This window comes from Beta vulgaris, chromosome 4, assembly GCF_026745355.1.
Source record: "Beta vulgaris subsp. vulgaris cultivar EL10 chromosome 4, EL10.2, whole genome shotgun sequence".
NCBI lineage: Eukaryota > Viridiplantae > Streptophyta > Magnoliopsida > Caryophyllales > Amaranthaceae > Beta > Beta vulgaris.
The window spans coordinates 2704537-2722808 of NC_079205.1; the positions used below are offsets into that span (position 1 = coordinate 2704537).

The 18272-nt window shown below is 35.4% G+C and overlaps 1 protein-coding gene across 2 annotated transcripts; it reads right to left on the reverse strand.

Annotated features, from left to right (window-relative positions):
* Positions 1-750: 750 nt before the first annotated feature.
* Positions 751-17736, reverse strand: LOC104891718 (uncharacterized). 2 transcript variants are annotated; one of them, XM_048642536.2, is made up of 6 exons: positions 16687-17736; positions 4736-5338; positions 3875-4471; positions 3169-3695; positions 2792-2986; positions 751-1939 (listed from the first exon to the last, which is right to left on the reverse strand). In XM_048642536.2, the coding sequence occupies exons 1-6, from the start codon at positions 17387-17389 to the stop codon at positions 1889-1891; spliced, it is 2676 nt and encodes an 891-aa protein (XP_048498493.1). In that variant the 5' UTR covers positions 17390-17736; the 3' UTR covers positions 751-1888. The 2 variants fall into 2 exon arrangements, with proteins under 2 accessions (XP_048498493.1, XP_010675755.2); XM_010677453.4 differs by having other exon boundaries at positions 2447-2986; positions 16687-17712.
* Positions 17737-18272: the final 536 nt, after the last annotated feature.

Below are 18272 nucleotides of genomic sequence, written 5' to 3' on the forward strand. Positions count from 1 at the left end.
GTCGATTTTTGTGTGATAATGTGATCACGGAGTTTGTAAAGGAGAGCGCCGGTGGCCGGTGGCACTAAGCAGATGGCTGGAGACAGTGGCGGAGCCAGGATTTTCAATCAGGGGTAGCATAATATAACTAATAAAAAACGGTTCATAATACTAGAACATAATTCACAATAACTTACACTTATAACCCTGTTAAAAATACGATACTATATTATTATATGGTTCATAATACTATATTCTTTAGACTTACATTATGAGAGAGTTCTTCCCTTAAAAATTCTACGTACCCTACTACTTTATCATATCCGTCCCTTTTAAAGTCGAAGAATTTTCTCTCTCTGATAATGTAAGTCTGAAGAATTAAAATAAGAAACTAATGAAAAATTTAACGTTGATGTAAGATAGGGGTACAATATACCATAAAAATAATTCAAAGCTACATTTTGAGAAGAAAAAAATATTCAAAATATTGCACAGAAAATGGAAAAATACATGGGTATTTTCTAAAAAAAGAAATTCAAGAAGTTTCTCTTTGTAATATGTGATTTATAAAAGTTGAACCTTTTTATTCGAAATTTACGAGAGTGTGATTTTTTTATAATAAAATGAAAAGCAACTATAACTAGAATAAAGTTTGTTGTAATATGAAGTATTATATTTTTCACATTGACAAGTGTAAGTGTGGAAGATGGAAAAGATTAGGGCATAAAGAAAATTAAAGAAAAAGAAAAAAAAAAGAAAAAGAAATAAAAGAAAAAGAAATAAAAGAAAAAGAAATAAAAGAGAATGAACTAAAGTAGGTTGTTAAACAACAAAATGTTACCCACAAGTATTGTGGGTATTCGAACCTGAGACCTCCGTGTCTCAAAATAGTGATGTTACCACTGCGCCAAGTGAATAGATCAGTGATATGTTACTAGCGATTATGTATATATCCGTTTCTTTTTTTTCTTCCAGCCTATTTTTTTTTTAAATTTTTTTTAGGGGTAGCATGTGCTACCCCTTGTTACTTAATAGATCCGCCCCTGGCTGGAGAGAGAAAGGGAATTAGGGTTTTGAGGTTAGGGAGTGTCGATGATGCAAAAGGTGGAGGAGTTGTTTTTGCAGCTTCAACGTGAAAATCAACTTAGGCTAATCTGGATTCGATCCGACTCGGATCCAACATCCCTGAATTTTAAGATCTGGGCCGGGTTCATGATTCATTGTCATCCCTAATAAGGTATGACCCAACCTCTCTTCTCACATCTACCCAACCCTTTCATTTAAATAACAATCGACAATAAAACAACTTATCATCTCAAACTACATGCTCTAATAAGTGTAGGTAGTCATGTAAGACGAAGGGAGTAATGTATGAATTCTTGCAAAATAACACAATATCATATAAACCGATGGTACCCACAACTTTCTTCAGACGGTTAGACCCCCCTCATTCATCGCGGTCTTCTACCAAGAGTTCATTCATCATAATCCAAGTATACCTAGAGCAAAATAAAGCTTCCCATGAAGTACTATACAACAACTACGCACACGACATGCGTTACTTTGTCATCTATCCATAAAAAAGCCCAGAGTAAAACAAGCTTCCCATGACCCATGCACTTCTTTCAACAACTACCGACTAGTTACGTTCCATGGAAAAAGCCCAACTTAGGCAAATTTCATTTTTGTCCATAAGAATTAAGAGCATACACATAATCGCTTGTTGATCCATATCCTTCTTGCATTCTTGTTTAAATCTTATCAAACTTTCCCTTAAACTCAACCTATCCTTCTCACGAACCTACACACAATTTCGGAGTTTTTCCCTTGCATCAAAATTCATCTTGCACTACCTTCACCAGGATGCCTCAAGATTCCAGACCAGACTTGCATCAATTGGTCAATTTACTCAGTTGCATTTTAGACAACTATTTTCCTTCATGCATAGACAACTTTTTCCCTGCATTTGCCAATATAGTAAAAAAAAAATTCATATATCAATAATACATTCGATTGAAGAAAGAAATGGTTGATCACCGAAATTTGTTAATGGTGCCACTACCAATAAGAGGAGAGTTTGGTCCACTTACAAGCCCATTGGAGGTTCCATATTAAAACCAACTAGCAATAGTAGGAGAAGCTCGTCTAGTTTATTATGTGGTATCACAACAAACAAGGGGTTCAACAATAACTCTCAAAAATCCCTCATCAAAGTTAAGGTAACTAGGGCTACTAGGCAATGTACAACTGAGATATAACACTATTCAGATCTCAAAAGTATCAGACAAGTATAATAAATATAAGGTTCTAAATGAAAACTACTAGAAGAAGCAAATGGAGTATACCATATATATCAATTTTAAACCTTTTACCTTACTATAACTATAAGCTATGCAAATGGAAGATATTCATTCAAACATAGGACTCTAGGAGGGATTAATACAATTCGATAAATTAAAGAGCTTACCAGTTCCATCAAACGAAATGGATCTCCGTACTCCTTATTTGCAGAAGGGATTAACTTAAGGATTTTATACAACAGAGTCCTGTTTGCTGAAATTCCAATAAGAGAGCACATAACAATAATAACAATGGCCGGCCACAAACACTTGGGTGCTGTGACAACGTAAACTCCAGCCATAAACGCGACTAAGGTAGAGTAAAGCGCTATCATGAGCAACATCATGCTTCGATCAATCAAGAACAACGACTTATTAGAATCGTAGACCATGGACCAGATGAGGCAAATGAGCACCAACATGGAACAACACATGGCCAATGTATCAGATAACAGAAACACTAAAAATGCTACCTTCTTTGTCAGAATTGCTTCTCCTGAGTTTTGATCAAATCCACCAGGAAGAGTGAATCCAGCAGTGAATGTAATGGTTGCTAGTAAAGCCGCCACCACAGATAATGTGTTTCGCACATCCAACACATTTGTCTTGCGTTCGAAGTATGTTGTTTTCATCCTTGGATCAAATCCAATATTTTTGCACATTTGGTCCTGTATGCAATAGCCAACAGGTGACTAGTTGAATACTGTAGTTTATTGTAAAAGCAATTAGGAGTTTAAGGCTATTGCAAATATTATATAGGATCTTATTTCCTTTTTGAATTTCGAATACAAACCATTAAATGCTAGTTTAAGTTGAAAGAATCAGAAAAAGTTAAGGAAATAAAGCATACCCATTCCTGCTTTTCGTTGCATATTTGTTCCAGCAAACCTCTGGCAGTTTCATTTTCATCATCCTTGATGTTATATCTTATCTTATCCATATTGAGTAGTGCTTCTGTCAAAAATATGTTTTGAGTTCGTATTGCTTGGTGCAAAGGTGTTGCTCCTCGAGAATCTTCAACATTGATTAGATCCTTCATGCGTGGAATCTTAAGAAATTCTTCAGACTCCCTTAAATTTGAGAGGTTCTTTTGTATATGATGCAAAGGTGAATCCTTATGTTTAATACAATGATCTTCAAATTTTCCTGGACAATTATCAATGAAGGCACGAATAGCCGAGATGTGACCTTTCTTACACGCTTTAACCCAAGCCAACGGTGCATTACTAAACGCTGAAGGATCCTTTTCTAGCATTGCTTGTATAATCCATGCAGCACCAGCATCAGAGGCTTCATCTAGTGGTGTGTTTCCACTTTTGTCTTTTTTGCTGATGAATTCTGATGCTTCATGAACCAGCCATGTCGCAAATTCTTTATCTGCTTTCACATTTGATATGTTGGAATTAATAAGCAAACTATATAACTGTCAAAGGACCAACTCAACCAAAAATTCAACCAAAAGCTTAAGTTGATAGTTGAGGTCCCATAAATAGATCTATACTCTATCAATAATATACATTCTCCGTTCTTCAATACAACAGTACGTGTAATCTCACCTGTGCAATTTGGAGCAAGATGCAAGATACTCCGTCCATCAGAGGAATCCATAAGATACTTGGTCCACCTTTCCTTATCTAATTTGGCCAATATCAATTTGGCTACTTGATAACATTCCTTCTCTACAGCAAGAAACAGAATTTTGTGCTCTGGCTCGTAAATATCAAGTAGTGAGTTCCAATGAGAATTGTACAGTGACAATATATATAATGCAAGTTCTTCACGTTGATTTTTTATGGCTAAGTTCAGAACTCCTTCTTTTGCTTTATTCTTATTGAACCATGGTAATGACGGTTCTGGAGAGGATCGCCAATTCGTAATTTCTTCTTTGTAAGCTTCTATAAGAAGTTTAATAACTTGGTCTGCTGTTTCATGTGTGGTACTTACAGCAACATGAAGAGGGTTGTTACAGTCTTTGTAATCAGGATATGATATGAATTTGATGAAATTGCTTCTCCATTTGCTCTCTAGAATGTATTCCAATGGCCATATATTACCTATTCTAACCCAACTGTGTAACACCTTTGTTCCCTCTTCCTGAACTGCTTCCAGCAGTAACTCTGGATGCTTCTTAAGCACCCATTTTAAGAAATTTTCTGCATTCAAACAAAGTTTCATTGTCAAATGGATTAGTCTATAAGGCTTTGGTGAAGGGTAGAAATTTGATTGTCAAACTATATCTTATCCAAGTGAGGAGGAAGAAGTAATAGTCGATAACAATCTGCCCAATACCTTCTAACATGAATACAGTAAGCGATATCACTATTCATGTTAGAGGAAATTTTGCAGGATTATCCGATACCTGTAATAGATTTATCAGTCCTCGAAAGAGTAGGATCGAGACATTAGCCAAAACTTACTTTTGCATGATGGTGCAAGATGCAAGGCATTGAGCTTCTGATTTGTAAGAAGTTGAGTCCATTGTTGCTTATCCACTATCTCCATAATCAAGTCCACCACTTCATGACACCCCTTCTTGATAGCTAAGAACAGAGCATTTTCGGGACACTTTATAAGTGCATTGTTATCTTGTAACAAAATATACATTGCCAAATTTTCTTTTCCACTCTTTATTGCCTCGGACAAAGGTGTCTCTCCTTGCTTATCTTGCGCTAACCATGGACATAGATCGTTTGAGATGCTCAACACTTGAGCTACTGCTTCGTGTTTGTAAGCATCAAAGAAGAGTTTTGCTATTTGGACTGCATCTAAACCAGTACTAGCAGTAGTTTTAGCTAGAAGATGTAAAGGGTTAAAACCCTCTAACGAACTCGTTGCACAGATCAAGTCTACAAAAATCTTCCTTACATTTGGGATAATATCGTTGCTCTTTAAAACACGTTCAAATGGCCATAGTTTACCTTCCTTTGCCCAAGAATGGAATACCGAAAATCCATCTCTAGGTATTTGTTTGATTAGGTTTGGCTCTCTTTCAAGCAGCAGTCTACAAATATCTTCTCCTTCTGTAATTAAAGTACGTTTTCCATGAGAGCTAGATCAACATCTTACATTAACCTTTTGCACAAACATAGTTTAAATTTTAGTGTTTTTTGCGGGATATACCAGGGTAATAGGGCATTTTGTGTGGATATATCTAACTAAATTTTTTTGTGGGGATATACCAACCTAAATTGATTTTTTGTTAAAAAGTACCAAAAACACGAGAAAGTCAATTTTTCGGCCTTTAACTTGGTAGGAATTCGCGAGTGAGCCACCAAGTGACAGTGAGAAAGTTGGAGGAAAATGAATGTAATAGAATCAATTAAATATCATACACTATACAAAGAGTAATTAAGCAGATCAAATGCCGGAAATTTGACTTTCTCGTCGAAAATAGTGTTTTTGGTACCTTTTAACAAAATTTAAATTTTGGTTGGTATATCACCAGTGAGGTATATCCCTACAAAATGCCCTATTACCCTGGTATATCCCCGCAAAAAAACTCTAAATTTTATTTGGTCATTTATAGTAAGCAACAGGGTACATGTAGTCATGTAAATATGTACTGTTAAGAAGCTATTTAGAGGAGTACATCAATGCTAGTCTCTTATGGATTTACTTTATGAGTAGGTCAAGTAGATGGGATATTCGTTGTTCCAGAATCTGGAGTGTTTATGTTTCAGGTGGTAAACAAGTTTAAAGACAAACATGCACATAGGGAGTTAGGAAATCTTTTGTGAGAATGTGCTAGCTAATACAGATGCCAAAACTTTCGTGTATTTTATGACCCGTTTGGTAATTGGTTATAAATGGTGGTAATGAGAATGAATTTGTATGTAAATTTGTGAAGAAAATCACTGTTCAGTCCCATGGCAATATCAGTTTATCCTAAAGTGGTAAAGAAAATTGCTTCCCTATGGAGGAAGAAAACACAATCTTAGAAGTGAGATTACTTCTCCATAGAGAAAAAATACAAATTTGGGAGTTGAAATTGCCTCCCCTTAGAGATTTTAAGGGTGCTTCCTTTGTAACATTACACTTAAAATTCATTTCCATTACCACTATTTATTGACGATTACCAAACGAATTGTTAGGGAATTGTCATAATTCACTCTAGAGGTGATCATGAGCCAGGCCGCGGCAAAAAAAATTGCCCATTGGTCGGGTCGGGCGGGGCCAAAATTCCGTATGATTTTTTTTGCCCAAAGCCCGCTATTTCAGGCCAAAATTAGCGGGATTTTCGAGCCAAAATTGGGCCGAGCAAAAAAATAGACTAAAAAGTCATTTTTGGCTTACTCAAAGCAAAAAAATTTGAATCGGGACGGATCGGGCTAGGCTGGGCCAAAATGATCCGCTCTAATTCACTCTAACATTGTCCCTGAGATGCATAGTGTACGAATATGTGCGGAGTTACAAATAAGATATAAACAAATACCTCATTAGAAAATCTTAAATTACTGGACCAACAACTAATTTAATTAGAAAGTTGTGCACGATCTAGGCTCTACTCTCTAGCGAGCAAGAACTAAAGCTGTTCGGGAGTCGGGACAAACACATCATATTATTCATATACAATACATGTCTTCTATCAATAAGACAAATTTAGCTATATTGCCTAGTATACCCTCTGTTGGGTATATGGCATTATATGGAGCTCATGGAGGTGTATGGGTGTGGAGATGAGGTTGCGTAGAGGGAAAACGTCATTTGGGACATAAGGCTGACTTTGAATGCACATATCTCTCAATCTATAAATGGTTTTGATGTGATTCAAATTGGGTGATAGCTTGTTCCAAGAGCTTTCCAACGATAGGTCATATGCTCAATTCCGCTGAGAAACAAGAAAGTTATGAATGTTTTACGAAGAACTGACGAAACTGTTTCGTCTGCGTCTCGCCCGGGCAGGTCGGGCGGATTTCGCCCGGGTACTTTATGTCGGGTGAGCAAGCAGCTTTGGAAAAGTGAAATCCCGTCCGGTAGGGCGGATTTTTCTCGGGCGGTTCGGCGTTTAGTCCGAAAAATGTGTTTTAGACTCGGGAGTATAAATAGATGCCCTAATACGTCTTTTATTGTATCCAAAAATTCATTATTCACATATTAGAGATAGAGAAAGCAATATAGAGAGTTCTTGGAGTGCTTTTGTAATCTTTCTTGAATATTCATCGATTCCTAGTGCATATTCGTGGTTTTTCTCCCAGTTCTTGGGTTTCCGCGTAAAAGTTCTTGTGTGTTCTTTCTTGCTTTGTAATTTGTTGTTCTATTATTGTTTGCTATTATTTCTAGAATGATAGTCAATAGAACTTACAAGTGGTATCAAGAGCTAGGTTGGTTTATCGTCTAGATCTAGAATAATTAACAATGGAGGATGCAAAAGTTAGAATTGAGAAGTTTGATGGAACATATTTTTGGATATTGGAAGATGCAAATAGAAGACATGTTATATCAGAAGAATCCGTATCAACCTTTATCTGCAAAGCCGGCTGACATGGACGAGGCTACGTGGAAGGTACTCGATAGGCAGGCACTGGCGGTGGTGCGGTTGACATTGGCTCGAACTGTGGCGTTCAATGTCAAGGATATCAAATCAATGGCGGAATTAATCAAAGCCTTGTCAGATATGTATGAGAAGCCCTCGGCAATGAATAAGGTATATCTGATGCGTCGTTTATTTGATTTAGAGATGAATTATGGTAGTTCTGCTGCTAAACATATTAATGAATTTAATTCGATAATAAGTCAGTTAACTTCGGTAAATATTGTCTTTGAGGATGAAGTGAAACCCTAATTTTGTTTTCCTCTTTACATACTGCTTGGGAAACTGTTGTAATTGCTGTCAGTAATTCCTTTGGTAAAGAGAAATTGGTTTATGATGTTGTCCGTGATCTGATTTTGAGTGAGAGAATTCGAAGGAAGGAGAGTGGAGAATCATCTGGAGCATATAGTGTAGAGGGTAGAGGGTAGAGGGAGGGGAAAACAAAAGGGAAAAGGGAAGAGTTCACAGGGGAGATCAAAGTCAAGGGTACGAGGTAAGTCAAAGGGTAGAATAAATTTTACCTGTTTGGAATTGTGGTGAGAAGGGTCATCCAAAGAGAGATTGTCCACATCCCAAGAAGAAGGGTGGAAAATCTGACCATAGTGAGAAACAGGAGGATAGTGACAACTCATCGATATTTTATGCATCGAATGAGGTTGAGGATGCTCTGATTTAGAGTGTTGATAGTTCCATAGAGTCGTGGATCCTAGATTCGAGGGCATCGTTTCATTCTTCACCCATGAGGGAGCTGTTTCAAGACTTCAAGGCAAAGAAGTTAGGAAAGGTCCATCTTGCTGATGATAAGACCTTGGATATAATGGGGAAGGGAGATGTGGTTGTCAGGATTACGAACGGAGGAACTTTAAAACTGCATGATGCTAGGTACATTCCAGGCCTAGCAAAGAATCTGATTTCTGTGAGTCAACTGGACTCATGTGGCTACAAAACTGTGTTCTGTGAGGGAAAGTGGAAGATTTCCAAAGGTTCCATGATTTTGGCTAGAGGTACTAAGATGGGAAGCTTATACACTATTGCAGGTTGTACAAACATGATTGGTGCAGCTACAGTAGATGAGACCAAGTTATGGCATACTAGACTTGGTCACATGAGTGAGAAGGGGATGAAAATTTTAGCTTCAAGTGGCAAGTTGTCAGGGTTGAAATCAGTTGACATGAAATTTTGTGAGAGTTGTGTTTATGGCAAGCAGACTAAAGGTGACTTTTACAAAAGCTAAGAAAGAGTTGAAAATTGAGAAGCTAGAATTAGTGCACACTGACTTGTGGGCTCCTTCACCAGTCAGATGCCTTGGAGGCTCACGGTATTTTGTTACTTTCATAGATGACTACATCAGGAAGGTGTGGGTCTACTTCATGAAGAAGAAATCTGAGCTTTATGAAACCTTCAAGAAGTGGAAAGCTGAGGTCGAGAATCAGACTGGAAAGAAGATTAAGTGCATTAAGTCTGATAATGGAGGTGAGTATGAGTTGGCAGAGTATACAGAACTTTGTGAGGAAAACGGTATTATTCTGAAGAGGACAGTTCCAGGGAAACTTCGATAGAATGGAGTTGCAGAGAGAATGAACAGGACACTGACTGAGAGGGTTAGATGTATGAGGTTGCATGCAGGGCTACCTAAGACTTTATGGGACATTCAGTTAGTACAACAGCTTATTTGATCAATAGAGGACCATCAGTTCCATTGGAGTTCAAGTTGCTAGAGGAGGTTTGGAGTGGAAAGGAGGTAAATCTTTTTTTTCTAAAAATATTTGGTTGTGTTGCATATGTTCAGTCTGAGGAACGTGACAAGTTAGACCCAAAAGCCGTTAAATGTTATTTTATTGGGTATGGTTCTGAGAAGTATCGATATCGATGTTGGGAATCTAAAGGTAGAAAGATTTTGAGACACTGTGATGTCACATTTGATGAGACTAAGCTGTACAAGGATGTATTTAGTGATAAATCTGAGATTACAGAGATAGTGGGAGTTCAGGAGAAGGAGTTTGTGGAGATAGGTGGCATTGACGGAAGGGATGTCATTGCTCCAGAACGAGTTGAGCAACATAGAGATGAAGCTCACACTCCTGCAGGGTCTGATTCTGATGACTCAGATATCTCACAGCCTGGTAATTCAGAGGGTACAATTGTCATACAACCAAGAGGCTCCAGTTCTAGTATAGGGAGAATTGTCTCTCAAGTATTATTTGTTACTAACTGATGCAAGTGAACCAAAATCATACAGCGAAACAATAAATTCGACTGATTCATCTAAGTGGGAGCTAGCCATGAAAGATGAGATGCAGTCCCTGGAAAAGAATCAGACATGGGAGTTGTCTGCATTGCCTGCAGGAATGAGATCACTTAGCAACAAGTGGATCTTTAGATTGAAGAAAGAGCCTGATGGAAGTGTCAGGCATAAGGCGAGATTGGAAGTAAAGGGGGACCTACAAAAGGAGGGTATTGATTATAATGAAATATTTGCTCCTGTTGTGAAGTTGACTACTATTCGTATTTTGTTGGCTATTGTTGCTGCTGAAAATCTGTTCTTAGAACAGATGGATGTTAAGACTGCGTTTCTACATGTGATTCGGACGAGGAGATTTACATGAAACAACCGGATGGTTTTAAAGTTCAAGGAAAGGAGAACTGGGTGTACAAGCTCAAGAGGAGCTTATATGGAATGAAGCAAGCTCCTATATAGTGGTACATAAAGTTTGACACATTCATGTGTAGCAGTGGGTTCAAGAGAGCTGATAGTGATCATTGCTGTTACTTTCAGAGGTATGGAAATGACTATGTTTACTTACTTCTGTATGTTGATGATATGCTGATTGCTGGTACAAGTATGGATGTGATAAATGGTGTGAAGGGAAAGCTGTCACAAGTATTTGAGATGAAGGATTTGGGTGAATCTACACAAATCTTGGGCATGAAGATTTTCAGGGACAAGTCTACTGGTATGTTGAAGTTGTCTTAGGAGGATTATATTCTTAAGGTGATGAAGAGGTTTAATGTAGGAGATGCAAAACCCAGAAATTCACCGCTTCCCAGTGATCTCAAATTGACAAGGGAGCATTCACCAACTACAGAAGCAGAAAAGGAGCGGATGGCCACTGTTCCCTATGCTTCAGCTATTGGTAGTTTGATGTATGCCATGGTGTGCACACGGCCAGAAATTGCATTTGCAGTGGGAGTTGTTAGTAGGTTTTTTTCTAATCCAGGTGAGAAACATTGGGATGCTGTAAAGTGGTTACTAAGATATTTGAAGGATACTTCAAGTATGGGGCTTTGTTTCTGGCAAAATGAAGTAAAGCTAGAGGGTTATGTTGATGCTGATCTCAGTGGAGATACCGATACAAGCAAAAGCACGTCATGATATGTATCTAATGTGGCGGGTACTGCAGTGAGTTGGATGTCCAAGTTACAGAAGTGCATCTCGTTGTCTAATACAAAGTCTGAGTATGTGGCTATGTCGGAGGCAGGTAAGGAGATGGTATGGTTGATCGGTTTTCTTGAGGAGATGGGCATCAAACCAGAGAAGGTGATACTTTATAGTGATAGTCAAAGTGCAGTGCATTTGGCTAAGAATCCCATGTATCATTGTAGGACTAAGCACATTCGTAGGCGCTTTCACTACATCAGGAGTTTAGTGGAGGAGAATGAGTTGAGTTTGGAGAAAGTGTTGGGTGATAAGAATCCAACAGATATGCTCAGTAAGAGTGTGAGTTGTGATAAACTAAGGTTGTGCAGGACCTTAGCCGGTCTTCGTTGATTGCTAGCGAAGATGGTGGATTAGGAGTTGAGATGAATGAGAGGATGATGAAGGTATGAAGTTTTCTTCACTTATACCTATCTCCAAGTGGGATATTGTTGGGTATATGGCATCATATGGAGCTCACGGAGGTGTATGGGTGTGGAGATGAGGTTGCGTAGAGGGAAAACATCATTTGGGACATAAGGCTGAATTTGAATGCACATATCTCTCAATCTATAAATGGTTTTGATGTGATTCAAATTGGAGGTGATAGCTTGTTCCAAGAGCTTTCCAACGATATATAGGTCATATGCTCAATTTCGCTGAGAAACGAGAAAGTTATGACTGTTTTACGAACAACTGACGAAACTGTTTCATTTGCTTCTCGCCCGGGCAGGTCGGGCACGCAAGCAACTTTAGAAAAGTGAAATCCCGCCCGGTCCTGGAAAATGCGTTTTAGACGCGGGAGTATAAATAGATGCCCTAATACGTATTTTATTGTATCCAAAAATTCATTATTCACATATTAGAGAGAGAAAGCAATAGAGAGAATTCTTGGAGTGCTTTTGTAATCTTTCTTGAATATTCACCGATTCCTAGTATATATTCGTGGTTTTTCTCCCAGTTCTTGGGTTTCCACGTAAAAGTTCTTGTGTGTTCTTTCTTGCTTTGTTATTTGTTGTTTTATTATTGTTTGCTATTATTTCTAGATTGATAGTCAATAGAACTTACACCCTCTAGGTAAGACAAAATTTAGTTTGACTAGTTGTAATTTCAAGGTTTATGTCTTCAATGATTAGTATAGTTAACTTTTAGAAGTAGCAAGTAAATAGAGAAAGAAAATTCATGCATATTATGAAAACATGACACAGATTAAGGGGTAGGTAACCATTAGAGTTTTGGAGTAAAAATAAGTTTTGGACCACTTTTAGTCAAAAACTCTAAAAGTGGTGTTCGGTAAAATAGAGTTCTAAAGAGAGTTTTGGAATAAAAACTCTCAAAATGACAAAAGCTCATAATATGAGCTTTTTCTTTAGAGGATTAGGTAAAAATAAGTTTGATGACCTTTTGCCTCTAATATTAATACTACACATATGTATCAAAATGTCTATAATGTCATTTCACACAAATAAATAACAATAAACTTTTAGCAATCAGTTAATTATTACAAAACACATTTTTTAAAAAAGGGTTGTCAAATCAGCAATCAAATATGTTGAATAAAAAGTTAAAATTCAAACAACAAACTCTAAATTCTAACAGGTAAACTCTAAATTATATTTGTCAAACAGGGCCTAAATCAGATTTCACGAGATCATATCTTTTCTTACCTAAAATCATAGTCAATAATTAAAGAAGCATATGTAAATCTCTATTATATAAGGGAAGGGGGAGCAATGATGTCTTTTGAAATGCCTATTTTACCCTCTTTCACTTTCTAAATTACAAAAAGAATGTCAAAATCAAAATCGACACTCAAAGAAAACTATCGAAAATTAATTTACAACACTCACACTCATAGATCACTTAAAAGAAGAAACTTTATAAATCACTCATACAATTGAGAAAATCACGTTATAAAAATCACGCAAATCACTCAAATAATCAGGAAACTTTATTAAAACTTAAAATTAACATCCAAACTAAAACTAATAACCTAGAACATCAATACATACAAAAACATTTACAAAAATTTACTTACAGATCCCTATTCTCAAGAACCATTCACAATTACATACTCACAAAAATTACCTATAAACACAAATCTGAGAAAAACATAAGATTTTGACGGCGATATCACACATTCAGCCATCGGCAATTTGCGAACTTCCATAAAGATACATAATTCTTTTATCCTTCAAAATTATTTCACATTAGTTGAAATAAACAATAGCAACTTAGTCAACTGTTATGTAGTTAAAAAATGGAGATGATAGCAATGAGTTCAGAAGGGTTTTTATACAATCAGACTTAAATTTAATTCATTTTCATATAAAACAAATTTAGTTTTTTCTAAAAAAAATGCCAATATTAAATTTTTTGCCCAAAACTTTTGCAAAAAATCCATGTTTAGAAATAAATTTTGAAAACCAAAACAATATCAAACTTTTTGCGAACAACTTTTGCAAAAATCCATTTTCAGAAAAAAACTACATTCATTTGCAAAAAGTAACGATTTGTTTTTCTAAAAAAAATTCCAATACCAAATTGTGTATGAAAAATTTTAAATTTCATTTCAAATATACTTAAAGCTCAAAGTGTTAAAATTTAGAAAATGACAAAAATTAAAATGATGAAACTTTTAAATATCAATGTGTGAAAACAGAATTTAGAAGTTAGACAAGAAAAAAAACTGAAATTAGTTTATACTTTTCGGTTAGTTTATATTTTTCGGTTACAATTTTGGGATCATGGATACTGAAATCTATAATTTAAGAAATTACCTTTCTTTGTTAGAAAATCGACCCAATTAGATCTATTGCTGCTTAAGACTTGAAATGCCTGATCTTTTTATGTTGTTCTTTGATGTTGATTTGAAAATCTACTGTTGCATGTATTTCTTTGATGTTGTTTGCAAATTAAACACAATTGAAATCTGTATAAGGAGAATTTAATGTTCAAATTTAGAAAAGGAGATTAGGTTTTTTCCATCCTTTTGGTTTTATGGGAATATTAGGAGAGATAAGTAAGGAAAGTTTAAATTTGGTGTACATGGGTAAAAGTTGATTTGGGAATTGAAACTTAATGTTGAAGATCAAAGGTGAAAATGAGAGTAAATGTCTCTTGAAGATGAAGACCACAAGGGAAAAAAATGGAAGAGTGTGGAGAGAGAGAAAGCCATGCATAAAATGCCATAATATTAAATGGGTGGGTGGCTAATACTTTAATTTTCCTTACTAAAATAAAGGGAAGAAATTTATCATCTTCTGCCCCAAATATTACGTCCGGTGTTGATAATTATTTACTTTTTCATAGTGTTTCCTATATATAATGAAATTTCTACATATTTTTGGACCTATTTTTTTCTATTATATAATAGCGACTAATTATCAAGGTAAAAAAGTTTATGTAAAATATCATTCAAGAATTAAATATCATCGCACGCATCGTGTGCATAAAAAGCTAGTTATGTAGAGGAGCAAAGCGTGTGCATTAGCCATTATCTCTATTATATAAGGGAATGGGGAGCAATGATGTCCTCTTTTAAAATTTCTATATTGCCCCCCTTTCCTTTCTAAATTACAAAAGGAATGTCAAAATCAAAATCGGCACTCAAAGAAAACTTAAATTAATTTACAACACTCACTCACAAATCACTTAAAAGAAGAAACTTTACAAATCACTCATACAATTGAAAAACTCACGTTATAGAAATCACGCAAATCACTCAAATAATCAGGAAACTTTATTAAAACTTAAAATTAACATACTACAAACTAAAACTAATAACCTAGAATGTCAATACATATAAAAATTTACTTACAAATCACTATTCTCAAGAACTATTCACAATTAATCGTGGGTCATGATAAAAAAATAGAGGTGTATTTGTAGTAAAATCAGAATTTAGAAGTTAGACAAAGAAAAAAAATATTTACTTTTTTATAGTGCTTCCTATATATAATGAAATTTTTACATATATTTGGACCTATCTTTTTCTATTATATATAATAGCGATTAATTATCAAGGTAAAAAGGTTTAGGTAAAATATCATTCAAGAATTAAAGTAAAATATATCTCTATTATATAAGGGAAGGGGGGGAGCTATGGTGTCCCCGAATGAAGAGGCTATGTTACCCCCTTCCCATTCTAAATTACAAATTCACTTACAAATCAAAGGGGGCTTCACATAAAAATACCAAAAATATAATTATAACAATCACTCACAAGTCAACTAAAATCATAAAATTGCATAATTTGCGTTATGAAATCACTAAAATGAGGAAGCTTTACAAAAACTTAAAAATTTACTTACATACTACAACCAATGAAAAAATTGACTTGAAATCAATGTTTCCACTTTCTTTACAATTTATGAAGTACTGTACTTAATTTGAAAATTAACTAAAAAATTATAATATTAGAAATCATAAATAAATTCAATAAAATTTCTATTTTGTTCATAAAATTTAACTTTGAAAAGTAAAAAAAAAAAAGAATGGTGAGAGACTTAAGTGACATAAACTAAACAATCAAATTTTGCAACAAAAAACAATTATACTTTGTATGTCTAATGTTCAAATTTTGACTCTTATGCCGAAGAAAATCGAGTTTTTGTTTAGAAAAAAATTCAAGCACGCATCGCGTGCAAAAAAATTCTAGTGAAAACGAAGGGAGCACATACTGATTTTGGGCCAAAAAATTAATGGGGTGAAGTTCCAAATCTCCAATTATGCTATAAGATTTTGTATATATATAAATTTGATTTAAAGTATCTATTATATCTAATATGTAAAAAAAAATTATAGGGGACCAGGCCCCTAAAAACCCCAACTAAATTCCTCGAAGTGTAATAGTCTAACATATGAACAAGAACTAACAGGACCTTTTTAGTAGTTTTTCAATCAGCTTTGAACATTTTTTTAGGGTCCGTTAGCCAAGAAAAAAGTACTAGTGATAATTTCACTTTATTGAGTAGCTGAAAAAACATCTTTTTCGATCAAAAAATTGTTACCACTCCAACCATTCTTATTTATTTTTCTCATTTGAAATATTTTTGAGAGAGAAAAACATCAAAATGGGAAAAACAAATAGAAACAAAGAGAATACTAGCTTTTTGAGATTGACTTTTGCTTGTTTCTTTTATTTTGCATTTAAATCGACACCAACAATGAGTTTTAACAAACCACATCTATAAATGACCTATACTCAAACAACAATATAAACTATTATGACGATCAAATCAGACAAGTAAATTAGCCAATTGTCAAACACCATCGAATTTCAGAAGATTTCCCATACAATTGTTGTGCCACTGTTGAAATATAGTTGGGACTTGGGAGAGGGAGGGTTGGAAACTCGTAAAAAAAACTTCAAATTGACTAAAATAGATTTGGGTGTACCACGTACGATAAATAAAGCATACCTGAGCATCTTGGCACATGATGTAAAGGATTGAAGCCATTGGAGCCACTACAACTAAAAGAATGAGGAGATCTCAAAATCTTCAAAGCAAAATTGTTATGCCCACCTTTTACAGCAACGTAAAGCAGACTACCACACTCCCAATCATTGTCTTCATCTATATTATTATCTATGTTGCAAAGCAACTCCATATCCATTGCCAATATTTCCAATGCACAGTCCTCTTGACCATTTATAAGAGCCACATGGCATGGTGTATGTCCCTTATTAGTCTTCTGTAACCAAGGTTTCAGATGACCAGACGACGACGATGACAACGACGATGATACAGACTTGAAGAGTTCTAAGAACATCTTAATCTTCTCCGGGCTACCAATAGCTGCTGCTTTATGAAGAGGATTAAACATGTCTTCATCACGTTGTTGAAGAAGAAGTTGTTGTGAGACCTTAAGTGGTAAACTACATATAGCTCCTTTTACGAAATCTTCTCTGTTTTCGAAGTGAAAGATGTTGCCAAAATGACGATCACCACCAGGTTGAATCATAGGAAACAGGGTCAAGTAATATTGGATGGGTTTGTTGGAACCAACACATTGTTTTAAGAACTCTACGTCTTCACTCACTGCTGCATCCTTGAGGTCTTCAGCCATTTGTTGCTCCGGTTTCTTGATTTTTAAAGATCTCATTATTGTTGCAGATTTCATGATTATTGTGTCTTAGTTTATAATTAGAGATGATAATACTACTCTCACTTATGAGTTATGATTTGAATCTCAAGGCCACCTTTATCTATGCCGGTTGCTTGTTCTATGGTGAGGAGGTGAGGACTTTGGACCAATTGGATGGGTACGAAAATAAACAAAAAGTCAATTGCGTAATAATATATATGAAATTGTTCATGAGGAAGACTTCAGGGATAAAGCGCAGTTACTTCAAGGGGATTAGCGAAAATCTTCAAATGAGTTTCATGAGGTTTGATCTCTAGACTTCAGGGATATGAGTTGGGAAGCGATGTCACTACTACACCACCTCAACCTCTATTAACTCTTAACAATTGCACTTACGGCAGACATAGTGTATGTAAGACAAGCTTCAATTAATATACTAATTCCATTAGTTTAGTCAGATGTATAGATAATCCTATGAGTTGAGAAAAATATTAACAAATATACAATCAACTGTTCTAGTGTTCTTTGCTGGTAAGGCTCAACCTCATCATATTATAACGATGCAAGTCATGCAACCCATATAAAGAAAGACCAATTGGATGTTATTCAATGTTACTCCATTGTACTTCTTCACCCATCAAGGTATAAATTTAATTTTGTCCGTAATTAAATCATTCTGCTAAAATAAATCGAATTTTTTCCTTGAATAATGCAAAAGTGGGTTTTAATTCCCAAAATACGCCCCAAAAAAAAAATTTCCTGTGTACCGTCAACGTAGGACGGCACGCGAGAAACTGGTTTTTTTGTTTTTGCCCACGAAAACCGCTACTCACAATAGCGGTTTATTTTAAAATAAACCGCTACTTTAAGTAGCGGTTTATACATATAAAATGCTATCTCAAGTAGCGGTTTACTTGGG

Coding starts and splice junctions, on each gene's coding strand:
- LOC104891718 (XM_010677453.4), bottom strand. CDS start 17,389: ATGAAATCTGCAACAATAATGAGATCTTTAAAAATCAAGAAACCGGAG. Junction 5,339..16,686: donor TCATGTGCCAAGATGCTCAG/GTATGCTTTATT, acceptor CTTTAATTACAG/AAGGAGAAGATATTTGTAGA. Junction 1,940..2,446: donor CATTTCGTTTGATGGAACTG/GTAAGCTCTTTA, acceptor TGGCAAATGCAG/GGAAAAAGTTGTCTATGCAT.